This window comes from Rousettus aegyptiacus, unplaced genomic scaffold (assembly GCF_014176215.1).
Source record: "Rousettus aegyptiacus isolate mRouAeg1 unplaced genomic scaffold, mRouAeg1.p scaffold_m13_p_12, whole genome shotgun sequence".
Classification (NCBI taxonomy): Eukaryota; Metazoa; Chordata; class Mammalia; order Chiroptera; family Pteropodidae; genus Rousettus; species Rousettus aegyptiacus.
Genome location: NW_023416287.1, coordinates 79,040,655 through 79,056,882, shown reverse-complemented (window position 1 = coordinate 79,056,882; position 16,228 = coordinate 79,040,655). Strand labels below are relative to the sequence as shown.

General features: G+C 35.7%; 1 protein-coding gene across 3 annotated transcripts in view; it reads right to left on the bottom strand.

The window, feature by feature from the left end:
• DCC (DCC netrin 1 receptor) overlaps positions 1-16,228 on the bottom strand; it is a 1,187,310-nt gene that overhangs the window by 516,672 nt on the left and 654,410 nt on the right. For all 3 annotated transcript variants that reach the window (XM_036230053.1, XM_036230054.1, XM_036230055.1), the window contains one exon: positions 3,268-3,552. In XM_036230053.1, the coding sequence (XP_036085946.1) occupies positions 3,268-3,552 (285 nt within the window). The remainder of the gene's footprint in view (positions 1-3,267; positions 3,553-16,228) is intronic.

Here is a 16,228-nt window from a genome sequence, read left to right as displayed (position 1 = left end):
TGTCCTAAAACATTAATTAAAAAATTGAGTTAATTACCAATTTCTCCTACCTTTGAATAAAGTGAATAATTATTAATTTAATCTGGAAAATATAAAATGTTATGGGAAAATCTCTTTTAAAATTTTGTAATTTTTTTAACATAATACACCACTACCTCCACTCCCAATCTCCGTAAAAAGTGCCACATCCTAGCTTTTAGTGAGCCTGAACTCCACCCCACACTCATATTCCATATTTGATATGTTTTTAAGACCTGCCCTTAATATCTCTCTACCCATCTTTATTCTGAACCCCTTCTGATATCTACTTTAGTAGCAGCTTTGGGTCAACTCTTTGAAGGATTAATGCCACACATTCTGTCTTATCTTCCTTCTTTCCATTTATTTTCCTTACTTCCACCTTGTCCCCCTCCAACCTTTTCTGTGCCCTATGATCCAGTTAAACAGAATATGTGCATTTCCTCTGAAACGTTTATTTCTCTTTTCTCTATGCTTTGCTTATAATGCTCTATTTTTCCGGTGTATACTTCTCTTTGCCTACCTACTACTTGTTCTTCAAGACTAGCGCATTGGTGTTTCTTGTGGTAATGTCACTCTGTGCTTTCTTCTTTCATAGCACAGTCTGCTTGCTTTATCTATTTCCCCCACTAGACTACAGCTACTTGAGGGCATAGTCTTCTAACTCTGTAGTCCTAGCAACCAGTATGATGACAGGTGTTTAAGATTAGCTTAAAGTTTGTTGAATGAAGTACTTATTTAGTGAATAAATGGGAACTGCCTGTTCAAAGATAACGTTTCAAAACAGCGATTTGAATCTTAAGATCTGGATTTAATAGATCTCAATTATTAGGTGATATTAAACATCTGTTATATAAAAGTGGCAACTTAAAATAGATTTTACAAAAACTTGAATAAGTACATTAAAATCTATGTTTCTTAGGACTAGATTAACTGTCTATACACACACACACACACACACACACACACACAAATTCAAATACTTTATATGAATGTGGTATAAACAAGTTTTAGACAAACTTGAAAAGCTTCAAATAGTGAAACAGATTACTTCCTCATTCAACATGGCACTTAAATGACCCTGGAAGAATATATGTACACATATATTTTTAAAGAGTGACAACCAGTCAGATATCATTTTAATGCTCCTAAGTCCTGTAAATAATATGATGAGTTTCTGTTGTAATTGACTCCATCCTACTGGATTAAATAAGTGCTAGAATAGAGAATGGGCAATTTATACACGTAATTTATTAATCCCTCAAACTGGAAAGTGGAAATTGATTCAGAAAGGATTAATATGATTTTAAAAATGAGAGAACCATAAGTGGCAACTAAGAGAAACTAGGATTGGCCATGAATTCATTCATTCATTTATTTATCTCTCACTCACTGTTGTACTTGTTGATCTGTGTATCTGACCTCTAAACCAACTTGCAAACTTAAAAATAATGGGACAGACATATATTCCTTAATCAATTCTTTTGTATGATCAATAACAAATGAGGTAGACTTAATCAAATATGACAATAACATGAGTGGATATGAGTGTTGGGGTGTGGGGGGTGTTTATTACCTCAATCATATTCCTTTTTGAGGTCTATATTATAGAAATAGAACTTGGAGAAAAGTTCTCATTAAATGTAATGATTTTTTTAAAAATCAGTTTCCATCCAAGTAGAAATACCCAGACACTTCTAAACTATAGCAACAAATTCTTGATTGCAGCCAAATTAACAATATGAAATTTGGCTTTAAAGAAATCTCCATGGATTACAATGCAAATGTGTTTTACAAGGTGAACAAATAAAGGTAAATGGTGATTTGATGATAATGTCTCTGTGTCTTTCAAAACTTTCATTTCAGATTTAATATTTAATTAGTCTAACTTTATCCTTTAATACCACAGGGAAACAACCTCTCAGTCATATTAAGATTGTCAAACATATTCCTGCCAATTTTCTGTGTGGCCTACCTAAGCTTCCCATGTCATTAACTTAACAGGTGCATTATTAAGAATATATGAATGTAAATATTTAAAATTTTTGTGCATCTAATGGATGCCTAAATAAATACATGTATGTTTTGGGAATAAACGTTACATTTGCATCTTTTATTGCCTAGTGGATGGAAGGTAACAGTGTTCTTGATGGTTACTGGCATTTTTAAGTCAGTAGCTCTGTGACTAAGGGAGGTGAAAATACACAAAAGAGTTAGAAGAGGTTTTAGAGATATTCTTATTAAAGAATCTGAAAACTTTCAATCAAATTGCTGGTTTGCTTTTCAAATGACTTAGGAATGTGACCCTACACCTAGCTAAAGAACTTTTGATAATTACGGAGTGCAGAGACAAAAGCCAACATCAGTGCTTTGCTAGGGAGCCCAGCACAATTTCTCAAGGATATGCCTTTTTCGTGATTCTCACTAGTAAGTCTAAGTAAACCTTAGAAGTGAGACCAAATAAGAAAGAAGATATTACATGGATAGTTGATAGTGGCAGTTATTGGAAGAAACAGGATCACAGAGAATATCCAATCCAGTCTCTGATTATTTAGGAAAGGAAAAGGAGCCCGGAGTCTTAGAGATTTGCCAGAGAAGAGAAAGGCTGATAAGAGATGGAGAGAAACAATCTTCCTTATCGTACTATCAATCATGCTTTATTGTTAATATGTAATTATGTGTACGTCCATGCTCACCCAGAACTCTAATAAGACGGGCTCTCTGTGTCAGTCTTAGTCACTCATGACATATTCCTAGTAGTAAACAGAATGCTACTCTAAAATGACTGGATGAACAGATGAGTAAATAAATGTTTAATATTAACTTGGGGAAGGTTCTAATCTTGCTAAGCTTCACCTTCATCCTTAGATAATGGGGGTAATAACTACCTCTTGAGAGTATTATCAGAGGAAAATAAAGTAATACGTAAAAAATGCTTTGTGGGGGGCTTTGCACAAAGAAGCATTCATTATATATGAATGGAATGAGTAAATAAATGGCTGAAGCCAAATACAAGGCAAATATCTTTCTCCAGAAATTTCAGCTATAAGACATGGAAAAATAAGAAAAAGCTTCTGGTGTATCCTCATCTAATGGCATCAGAGAGAAAAGAAAAGAAAAATTATAAAACAAAACCCCAGTAAGCAATACAGAACTTCAAATAAATACAAACTACTTAAAAAAGAAAAATGGTGGCTTAAACTATTCTGGAGACTATAAATCTGGAAAAAATAAAGAGCACTATAATACCTGATAAAATTCTGACTTCGGCTTCATTTCCCGTTCTTGAGCTGGCTGGGTTCCGGGCCAAGCATCGATAGATTCCGATGTCCCCTGGCTGAAGTCTGCTGATCTGCAATGCACCAGAGGGCAAGACGACCACTCGGGGGTCGCCTGGGACTGGCGTCAGGTCTTGTTGGTTCTTCTGCCACTGTACTGTTGGCATAGGTTCCCCAGTGACTTCGCATTTGAGTAACACTGTGTCTCCCATGAAGGCGGTGACAGATTCTGTCTGGGACAAGAACCTAAGTGGTCCTAGGGGAAAAACGAAGAAGGAAGGATACATCTTTCAGAGGTGGCACAATAACTACCAATAAAAGTAATCACATTTGTATTCTTTATAGAAAATTATATTTTACAAAGTATTTTCTCAAATTTCATCTCATTGGCTCTTCTCATTTTATCACGTTATGTGGCTGGCACTAGAGTAGTTTCTGTGGCTAAAAACGCTAATGACATTGCCACGAACCTCTAGACCTTTATTGCTTTTGTTATTATTGGTTAATAAAACAGCCTTGTGAAATACACAGAGCAGACAAGATCATCCTAATTTTACACATTCGAAAATTGAGGCTCCAGAATTGAAATCCCACGCACAAGTTCACATTGCTATTACATGGTAATCCTGCAATCAAGACCTGGTTCTTCCGAATCCCGGTCCTGTGCGCTCCCTCAGTGACCTGACTTTGAACAGAGAATTGCAAAGTTCGGGGGTTCATGATGGCCTTGCCATGTGGGATAGCGTGAGGCAGTTTCAAGAAAAATGGGTGGTATTAACCACCAATGACAGAAACAAAGAACAATCTTTTATTGGCTGATGGCTTAAAGTAAATGTCCATCAGTATTTGCCAGTTACGGTTGTGGTGTAGTAAAAAATACTAAAGTTGGAATTAGACTAGTTTATGTTTCTAGCCTGGCTGGGCCATCTACTCTATGCAAGTTCTTTGGTAACTTTCTCATTTCTATGGACTATCGTCGCGTAAGCTCAAAAAGTCGTTTTTTCTGTTTTATAATGCAAGTGACACTTAAACTTTGGTGGCTGAGGCATCCATTTCAAAGATGGCTATCCAGAATAAAAACATGGCACCCACATAACTAAATAAATAGGCAGTCCCACTCACTCCCCAGGCTCCTTTGTTTTAGAGATTTGGTTGATTTAGATAACTGACCATTTGGGCTGCTACTTTTTTTCTCTTCTCACTCTTAGGTTTTAAATTCACCAATGAAGAATAACCCTAGGCTCCCATCCTCAGCCCAATAAACCCATCCCTACCTCTCCACTCCTAACTTCACTGTATGCCATGTAATTTCTGGGACCTGTAAGTAATGAATCAAAGTTTTCTCATAATTGCTGCTGAAGGCATCTTGCAATTATTGTTAAGAATCACAGGGCGGGTCTAGCTGTAGGCTGAGACCACACAAAACAGCTATAAAATGGGAGAAGAGCTAACTCAACTTACATGATCACTATGATGTTCATGTGAAATAACACGTGAAAATGAATGATTATAGAGGAAAACAGAAAAGACAAACAAAGAAATAAACTGGCCATTACTGACCATAAGCATGGTGAGAGAGAAGCATCTTTCACTGTGATGTTGTTCCTGCAAAGGGTAGAAGGTATTTTGATCCCGCCCACTCGAATTCCTTTTATGAACAGATAGATATTTGCTACCCTAATATTTTGACCTAAAACCGTTTTTGTATGATTACAAATATGTGTGAATTATGCCATTTCTGACAGATTGATTTTCTTTGTAGAGTTGTTAATTCAATTAAATAAGCTTAATCTTTTGACTCATGTTCTATTCATCACAGTTATATTGCAGTATTTCTATTTTCATTTTAATCTTACTGGAATTATTTTCATTGTATGTGTATTTTATAAAATTTTATTCATTCATCAGTGTGGGGTTCACATGAAGTCTTCCTAATCATATTTTATGTTACTGTGACTATTTTACCAATTTCTTTTAACAAGCTTAAAATTTCCTAGATCCTGGTTTAAATTTTGTCAAGAAATTTTTCATCAATATTTAGTCAATAAAAAATTCTACTGTGCTTGGTTTTAAATACTGTTAGTTTTATTTTGGATCTTTTAATTCTCACAAAGCTCACTTTCCCTATGATCTGATGAAAATTTTGCTGCAGACAAAAAGGCAAAAGCAAGATGGCCTATGTCAAAACATCATAATTTAATATGAGAGACAATCAGAAATGCTGTAGAGAAGTCTCCTTCCCTAGGTAAAGGTGGCGTTTCATGTCCTTTTCAGGGAATAGAGTCTGAAAGACAAGATAATTGAATTTATGAAATAGGAAATTCCATCAACATCATATATGGAATGGGTACAAGCTGCCAAAGATCGTATATCCCTCATTTTAGTTCCTCTTACATAAACAGATGCGATATTAAGATTGTTCTTTAGTAAAAATAATTAATTCTAGACCATGGAAAGACATTAATATTGATGCAAATATTAATTTATCAATTGAAATTTATCCGATACATATATGTACTAAAATTACTCATCTGGTTCCCCAGTTAAGACTCTAGAATTTGGAACTGTCTCAACACTATAGATGCATCTACAGAGGGCTCCAGGCATGAATTTAATTCTATTTTTCTCATTTAGTTGTCAGAATTAATCTACAACTGTGATGATTCTACCTACCAAAGGGAATTAGTTAACTTGTGCACTGGCTCATTGTTCAAAGTCCAATTTCTAGGCTGCCTGTAGTGCATAGTCTTAAGTCTATTCAAAAGAACATATGTTAATCTACTACAGATTGACCTGACTATGGATTTAAAACATGTACTTGAATAGAGAATGATTTATATTTACTACACGAGGCAAAACAACAATGAGTAGTGGCCAGATGATGTGATGGTTATGTATGCCAACGGATATTCAAACAAATGTCTGGCTCTTTTAATAATTTTCTTCTTGTTCCTCATTCCTAGCATTTTATTTTGTAATTAAGGCAAGATAGTTGGGAATAATATACCCACATATGAGAGTTATATATTTTATACAATTCAGAAAAGAATAAAATACTTCTGAAAAGTTGATAAAATATCTGGACATTTTTATATATTCAGATATATGGTCCTATATAAGTTATACACTTTGCATAAAATTCTGAATATCTATTTTACACCTGAATGCCTTTGGTATTCAAAAAATTCAATTGCGTGTCTAGCCATTAGGCTGTACACCTGAAACTAATTGAAAAATTAAAATTAAAAAAAAAATCTTAAAAAAATCCATTTGCAAAAATCTAGGGCATATAATAAAATATAAAAGAGTAATTCAAGTTGATACTCAGCAATTGGTTCCTTTACATAAACTACTAGCTGGAAGAATCATACAGGACACATGAAAGTGTATGTTAATATAGTCAGACTTGATGGAATTGGCTATTGTTTCACATGCTTATTCAGTATGTACTCTATGGTGATTTCACATCTTAATAAACAGGGGTCAGAATCACCTCCTATTTAAAATTTAACAATGTTTGAGAATTTCAAACAGTTGATTATTTGACATAGTGAGGAATTGTAAATATGATTCGTAGCTTTTTCTTTTTTATCTCTACAAAGGAACCCTGAATATCAAAAAGCAATTCTAAGTTTATGAGGCTCTGCATGGCTTGAATTAATGCCCCCAATATTGTGCTGAATTGTAGCACTCACATCTCATGGTGGTGTACAAACCAGCAACGGCATTAAAAGAATAAGTTATAGGCTATCAACTTAGTACTATATTTTCAAGGCATGAGTATGAGCACCTAGTAATGAACATTAAACTCACTGTAACTCATAAGAATGAAATACAGTATTATCAGAAGAGTCATTTAATGCTCTAATGCAATACAAACAATTCCTATGCTTCATTCGTAAACACAGGTATAATATTAACTAGATCCTCATGAAAAATAGTTACCTGTACAAGAGCCTGTTGATAAAAAAAAAAAAAAAAAGCCTGGTTTAAACTTATTAGATCATATTTGATCCATTGTAATCACAGCCCAAATGGTCTTCCTATCTCTACTCCTTTTTAACCCAAGTCCATTTCAAGCATAGTCAAAAAATCAGTGTTCCTAAATGACCATTTTTTGTTTCACTCAGAAAACTCTGACATTTCAAAAATTTTCTAATATTGTCTTATACCCCAATTTCTGGTACCCAAGTATCTAGGACAATGCATCTTCTGGGCTCATCTTTCATAAAATAATTCTTGGACATATTGAACTGACCTATGCTCTAAACATGGGTTCCTCTTATTTCTCATGATATTTTCTCCAAAGGGGTGTACCCTCTCTTCTAATATCTACCTATCAAAAATATAGTCATTCTTAAGATACTGAGTCAAAAAATACCCATTTCCCTAGTCTTGTTTCCAGGAAATCATCTCCCAACCTTTTGCATTTTTATAGCACTCATAAGTCACAGAGAGTGTAACATACTTGATTGTATAAATAAAAGCCTCAAAAGTGTTTGCACATTTGTATATGTGTTTTTTCATATTTTATGTACACAGAATATATTAAATACCTACTGAAAGAAAATAAATATTTTCTAGTTTCTACATGACTCTAAATGTTTAAATAGAGCATTGTAAACATCCAAATTTTGATAATTATGTTTAACTGTTGTCTCTTCATTTTAGGGCACTTTGGGATGAACATACCTGGGTGTCTGATTACTTGGGGTCACTTCTCCACTTTCCCACTTGCACAAGGTCTCAGTTTTATGATTTATACTATTCTAAACTCCTTTAAAATGACTTCATTTAATCCTTATGACAGCTCTTTTAAGTGTTGTTATCTCCACTTTATAGATGGAACTGTAATGGGAGCAAAACTGATTCAAATATTTACACTGTGCATAAACGTGTTTTTAAAAGCTTGAGTACTGAATTATTATACTCCTTAAAATACCTTATTTCACCAAACCAAGTGAAAATATCTCAAGAGGAGTTTCTATTATATATCAGTACCTCCCCACTGCTCGACTTCCTAGAATGGGCACAGTACTGGGTTGTTTAATATGAACATTCTCCCTATACACAAACTTCAGCCTGAAGTACTGCACTATTAAAAATAGCACGCAGACCTATTTTTGGTGCTTTCATAAGAGCCTTTCAGTGTTGGCTTTGACAAGAGGCTGTTTTCCAGAATGAATTGTAGTCAGGCTTCCTACCTTCACACCTAGTCTGGCACAGGATGCAATGGCAGCTTTAAATCTAGAAACACTGATACTTGGAAGTATCCCTTGCCAACCACCTTACAGGTTTACACATATCTGCACATCCGTGCATTAGCAAACACCAGCACCTAGAGAGGGAGCAATTCAGGAATTATTAAAATAATAGAACATGTTGTTTTACATATGAAAAAGTCAGATACATATTGAGCTGCATTTTATCCTGTCCTAGAAATGGTAAACACAAACACGTCTAATTCAAATATTATAAGTGGCTAATAGTCAGTAAAAGTGCCTAGGCTTCAGCATCAGAGGTTTTATTTATGTCAACTATCCTAATTATAGTTATATAGTAAGCATTAGATGCTGTTAGAAAGAGATGAATAGCCATTATGAGAATACCATGGAGAAATACATCCCACCCTGCTTATTTTGATTTCTGTAAAAGACCCATTATTCTCTAATACTAATGTTAACACCGAAATGATTCACTAAGTGTCTATTTATATATGTTACTTTGTTAAATGTTGCTCGAGGCTTGTTAAACAGCTATAACCACAGTTCTTTTCTAGAACATTTACTAACTACCCATGCAAGGAGTGAAGGTTTCAGTATTTTGAGCTCCTCAGTAACATGGTGCTTAAATATGTAAGTGTTAACAGAGCTGACACAGTATGAGAATTCTCAATTCCTCCAATAGGACTCCTTCGAAACCAGACAGAATTGCTCTTATAGGTCTCCTTTGCAGCACTTATTTCGATTGTTATCATTTAACTGTAGAATTAATTTAATAGTCATCTTCCCGGCTAACTTGTAAATTCCACAAAAGTAGGGCTGGATCTATTTTATTCTGTACTCTGAGTATTTGGCACAATACATGGCATATAGATGTCCATAAAATATTTGTTGAATATATATATATATATATATATATAATCTCCCAAGCCCTAAATATTAGAAGGCCTAAGAATGACAGCAATGACTACAGAAACATAAAGAGAGGGAGAAGACAGAAATTTCTTTAGGAAAAGTGAGAAAGAGTTGAGGCTACATAAATGTCAACTCATGGAGCCTTTCATTTGAAAATAGAATCTATGGGGGGAAAAAGAGCTATGTCTTGTGCATCAACGAGAATTTTATCTAAGTCCCATAAGTTTAAATTGTGGACCCGTGATAAACATTTTAAATGAGATTTCCCCATCCTCCCCTCGAATCACTGTCTCCAGGAACAAAGTTATCAGCTCCTCAGAGCCAGCCCTCACCCATCTGGGATAGCATAGGCAATGGCTGTAGCCATCAATCAGGTTCCGGCCAAAAGATATTTCTTCAGGAGCTAGGGACAACCAAACTGTCACCAGGGCAGAAGAAATGTTAATAGCAAAAGCAGCAAACATTTTTCATTTGGGCTTTTCTTTTGTGATGCTAAAAAAAAAAAAAAAAAAGAGGTAAAAAAATCACCATGGCAATAAATGAAAAGCTGCCAAATCTGCAGGGACATCAAATGTGTTAGGCTCTCAGAATTAAAATAATGAGAACAATAGTCTCTCCTACCCTTCCTTCCACCCATGCACACACACACCACACAGATCAGGAGAAATCTTTCCATCACATCCAGACAGTCAGAAAGTTTGAATATCTTCCACACAAACTCTGATTCATTTAATTCTGAACTATTTTGCTTTTTAAGCAAAAGTGGAATCAAGCATTTCACAGCCCAGGTTTAGACTCTCTGCCCCTGGGGAGGCCTCTCTGCCACCCACACATTCTGCAGATTGGGCCTACTCCCTCTTTGAAATTCTAATCTGAAAATGGCACATTCTCCTGCTTTGCCCTCTAGCCTCTTGGGCAGACTATCAGGATCCCCATCTCCTCTTATGGAAGGTCTAATTATTAAGTAATTAAAGTTCATTTAATAAAAAGAGACTTATCAATAGGGGCACAGACCCTGGGGTTGGAAACATGCCTTGCTTTTAAATATTCATCAGTGTGGTAATATTCTACAACTGCCACAGGAAAGCTGGCGTTAATGCTTTGTTTGCTCCAAATTAAAGCCTGAAGGCTATGTTCCTTAATTAGCCAAGGGAAAGGGAATAGAGGTAATCCAAGAGAAGTTCTCTAGATCTGGTTCTTTTCGGCAGCCAGAAGACCAATAAAGGAGTCATGGAATTCGTTATAAGCATATTTCCATCGTGTATGTCCCTCTGAGAGTATATTCCTCTTCTTTATTTTTTGTAGGTTTTTGTCTTTGCTTTTGTTTTAGCGTCATTTTCATTGGCAAAATTGCAGACTCCTAGGTCATTTAGTTGAAGGCTTGGCGGCAGTGGCCTTGCAAAACAAGTCTAGTAAGTGTCTAGGGGGCGCCAGCCACACTCACCCAGTGTGTAATGTTTTAAGAAACACTTAAGTTGCCAATTAATTGAACCTCAGAAGGATGTAATAGATGTGTGAAAGGAGAGAGGGAAACTGTATAGGCAAATTACAGTCAGTTTGTCTGTCCAGCTCTGCAAGATTAGTAGCACACAATGAACTCATTCTCCAGGAAAAGAAAATTGTAAGGAGTAATGTCATCAACTAAGTCTCAGAATCACCTTTGGGGTATGTCCAAAATAAATGCTCTGGAGAGATGGTACTCTCCCACATGTCTGAGGACTGATCATACACAAGACTTGGAACCAGACAGTCATTTGGGGACCTCTGTAATCCGTGGATGACAAAGAGAGAGTCTGAATGCTAGTCTATCATATTCTCACCAAGGTTCTCCAAATCGTCCTTCTTAATCACACCTTAGGGCCTCTGGTAGCCTACATGGTGCCTTTATAAGAATTGGGAAAGGGTGCCATCTTTGGAAAAATGAAGTTTTAAAAGATCCTCTGTAGAAGTGGCCAGCAAAACCAGAGCTGGATTATTCTGGCCTCTCCCAACTTTTTCTTGGAGACAGTTGTCAGGTATGAATCACAGCCATTTACTAACAGCCCTGTTTCTCTCAGTCTCATGATCAGCAATTAGACAAGCAAGATTCAGCTTGGCCCGTTCATGTTTCTTGTTAACTTCAGAGTCAATATAGGCAGACTTTGGAAATATTTTCCTAAGCATTTTAATGGCTTTTCTTTCACTCATCTGAGCTATTATATGATATCTATTTCCCAGCTCAAGGTCAAATAATAAAGAGAGCTTTACCACTTTTCTCTCAGACTCAACATGATATTGTTTCCCTGGACATAGATTCTTCATAAAATCTTATCGAATTACATTGAACATTCAATGCCATTATTCCACATGAAGATTAGAAGTTTCTTCTTATAGAAAGAGTGAGATAGCAACCTCTCTATTGTGGCGGCTACTTTTACTCTTAACTGTGCTGTTGTATCTTTAATGACTGAAACCAGTCTTTTACTTGTATATATGAATTAAGCCAAATGGAAACTGATATTTATAGTGCAGACCAATTAAGAATTCTTTGTTTGTTCTACTTTACTATAAGATTTCTACAAGAATTGTTTAAAGAACAAATTTCTAATGCAGAAGAATGTTCATTAGTAATCAACAACTAAAAATATAAACAAAAATGATATAATGGTTTAACTATTAATGTTGCAAAGATTTCAAAATGATAATTAGCAATGCTTCTAAAAGTACAAATTGATGTAGTACCATTGAAAAATAATTTAGCTATGTGCATCATAATAATTTCACCCAAGAACTCCACTCCTAGGAATCTATCCATAAATATATGAAGGAAAAAGATATATAAAAGTATTCAATGCAGCCTATTTAAAATAATGAATGACAGAAAAAGGACTAATTGTACAACTGGTTATTGCTTAAGCAAATTATGGTATAGCCACTGTACTTAACACTATATAATCATATAAAATTATGTTAATAAACATTTTTTAAAGTGAGAGAAAATGTTTTTTTTTCTGTTTTTCTAAAATAAGCATATTTTGAAATACACAGAAGGATATTTTGCTAATGATTCTAACACTATTCAATGTGTTACATTCATTGTAAATTTCAAGCAACTATTCATGAGTATATTGATCTCGTGAAGAGATGCTTATCTCCACAGCCTTTGACAATCACTTGATTTTCATTCACTACTGCAGATATGATTCTTATTAAAAAAAAAAAAAAACCTGAAATTGGTTTATAATCAATAGTAATGAATAATTTCACAGAATTCAGGCTCGGGCTTTCTATCAAGCTTAAATCTCATTACGCATGGCCAATGAATGGTCACGACATTCATGAAAGTTGATTATGAATGTGGCTGATATTTGCTGGGCCTACTTGTAAATTGTACTTAATTCAAGGCAGGCGGATTACCCAAAAAACAGAAAAGCAAGTTCTTGACATTGTATAATATTTTGTTTAACATCATTCCATTGTCACCATCTCTTCGTTACCTCTTCTAGGTTTCCTGAAAACCCTGGGATGAACCCCTATTGGCACTGATTATGGCATCTTATGGGATTTTCCAAATTATGCATTCATTCATTCAGTCAGTTAACTTTATGTGTGGACTTAATTGGACCCCACGGTGCCAAGATGTTAGGTTTACCATTATTCTGGATGTATCTGTAAGAGTGTTTCTAGGTGAAATTTACATGTAAATCTGTCAACTGAGTAAAACAGACTACTCTCTCCAGTGTGGATGGGCTTCTTCCAATCCACTAAAGGACTGAATAAAATAGAAAGGTGGAGAAAGAGAGGATTCACTCTCTCTGTCTGACTGCCTTTAAGCTGGACATCAGTCTTCTCATGTCTTCGACTGAGACTCGGACTGCAATGTGCACATCAGCTCTCCTGGTTCTCAGACTGAAACTGTAGCATCTGTTCTCCTAGGTCTGCAGCTTGCCAACTGCAGGTCCAGGACTTCTCAGCCTCCATACATAATCACATTAACCAATTTCTTACAATAAATCTCTTTAGATTATTCATATACTATACAGGAAATGTGTGTGTGTGTGTGTGTGTGTGTGTGTGTGTGTGTGTGTGTGTAGTATTGGTTCTGTTTCTCTGGAGAACTCCAACTAATAGAGCCAACATTTAGTGAGCACCTTATATGTGGCAGGCATCATCCTAATTGTCTGAAGGATACAATCACAAACAACTAGAGCTTATAGTCCAGTAGGAAAAGCAAATGTATAAGGACAGTGCTATGTGACAAGTGCAAGGTACTGTGGGACAGAGATAAAATAATCCTTAGTGATGCCTATTAGGAAGGGGATAAATCAGGAAAGAGCACAGGAATGCTGGAATATGAGTTGAGTCTTGAATATGTGGTGAATAGGGTTTCACCAAGTGCCCAAGATCCAAAAGGACATTCTAGACAGAAGAATATGTGAAAAATATTGAATCTGAATTCCACCACATTTTTTGGACATGGTAAATATTTCAGTAAATAATGGGGAAGCACTAAGGAATCTTTACAACTGCATTTTTCTATCACAAAAGAGAGTTTGTTACTGTTCTTTAATTTTATTATAGGCCTTGTGTGTTTTGCTACATGAGTACTATAAGTTCCACAATAACAGATGGGTATGAAATAGACTGAGATTCACATCCAGGATATTTCCTGAATCATGACAAATCCCCTAAAACAGGGAAGCCCATAACCAGAAAACTTAGCAAGAGATTTTCATATTAGTTTCAAAGATCATTAAAACGGGAGCTAAAAAAAATGCATTTGCATGCTGTGCATTTACACAATGAAAATTTAAAATATATATATATTTCTGCTTAACTGCTAAACTTGTGTGATTTTACAGTTTCTCTTTTGACATCCTGATAAAATCAAAACGCTTTCAAGAATTACCAAATTTTTGATAACTTGACTCAGAGTAACCAAATATACCTGATATAGTGAGATATTCAAAAAGAAAAAAATGTTTGATACCAAAGTTCATAGTTTGGGAAGTGTCTCAGACTTACCTGGATCTATGTCCACCACATTTATTCTAATCATTTATTCCAATTTATCTGTTCATGTTCTTAGTCCCTAGCAATCGTTTGGTTATAGAAGAATGTCAGTAAATTGGTGAATGGCGAATCACCCTTCCTAAAAATCTTTTAGTTGTGGAATCACGTTCAGGTGTATCATCTGAAATTGGGACTGAGGCGGAAGTTAGAAAAAGGGCATGCCTGGGCAGAGGTATGTTTTTTCCCTGCTTCTAAGGGAGCCAGACATGGGATACAGGTATGTGTAGCTAGAAGTCAAATATTCCTTCAGAACAGCTTTAAGCCTCAAATACTTACAGAGGGCACTTAACACACTTTTTATAGACTCAGCAACAATATTACTTCTAAGCTTGTTTATGATCTTTCCTGATCTTACGATCTATGAATATAAAAAGAAGTATTAAAATATTGAGAAGTATTTCTTAAAAAGAAGCATAGTTCAAACGATAGAGCATAAGCTTTGAACAGCAGTGGGCCAAGAGGTGCATGCCAAAAGATTACACTGGAGATTTGGCCAGGGATGGATAATTCAGGTGCCTTATACCATCTTAGTAAGTTTGGATTTTAGTTCAATTACACTGAGAGGTTATTAAGGGATTTTGAGCAAGGGAATTATACAATTGGATTTATATTATTTTTGAAGATCATTCTGGTTGCTGTGTAAAGAATAGTCTGAGGGAAGGGGACACAGGTGAAGGCAAGAGTGAAAGCAAGAATCTCACCAACTTAATAGCAGTCTCGGTGAAAGAAAATACAGCTTGTGTGGAGAAAGGCCTTTTTGTGAACACAGTCTTTTGACCCCCCGAGTAAGACACATAAGAATGAGTCTCGGGCCTATAACACTTCGTGAGGAATGAATAAGGAGCCCACACAGCCTGTGCTAGGCTTATCACCTTGTGTGGATGTGCCTTTCTCTGTTTCAGATGCAATGACTGTTCCTTTGTTCTGATCAAGTATGTCTGTCACGCACTGTGAAGGCATGCTTCCAGCTTTCAGTATCTCAGATTCCACAGGAAAGGATCTGGGGTCCTTCTCCTGTGGTACGAGAGGGGTGCATGTAGGCCAATTGCCCTGCATAAGCAGTGGGGGTACCCACTAGCCATGAGGGACTACTACCTGCTGTTGAAGCTGATCTTGCTCTGTCTCTTCTGTGTGTGAGTAATGCATCGTTCCATCCAGTGCTTGACTGGGCTGTGTTTTTCTTTGTAACATTGATACCCAGATGCAGTAGGCAGAAGTGTCTAGATTCCACCCCTGGGACTGATAACCAATGTGTGGTGTTCTGCTCCACAGCTTGGGCAAATGAAGCAGCAGCGAGAATGAAAAAGGAAAGACAGACTAGATGTATACTGAGGCATAATCATAAGGAGCTATTGAAGATTGAGTATGGTTTGTGAGGAAAAGAGATGGGCCAAGAATAAGCCAGATTTCCACATAAAATATTTAGTTGTGATATACGGGTTTTACTTGGCATAAGTGGGTAACGTGGTGATTTAGAGGGAAGTAAGAAAAAAAAAAGACACTTGAGTAAGACGTTGTGTTAGAAATTGGACAGGAGTAAGAGATCAAGTTATTGGATCTGAATCTCAAAAATAAAGGATTACAGAATGTGAGTGCCAAAGTTCTTTCCATTTATAAAATTATATGACCATGTGATTCTATGTTTAAACGAGCTAATATGTTTAAACAAGCTAATATGTTTAAACAAACTAATATGACTTTATATTCATTCACCACAATTTAACAAAATACATTAGACATTGT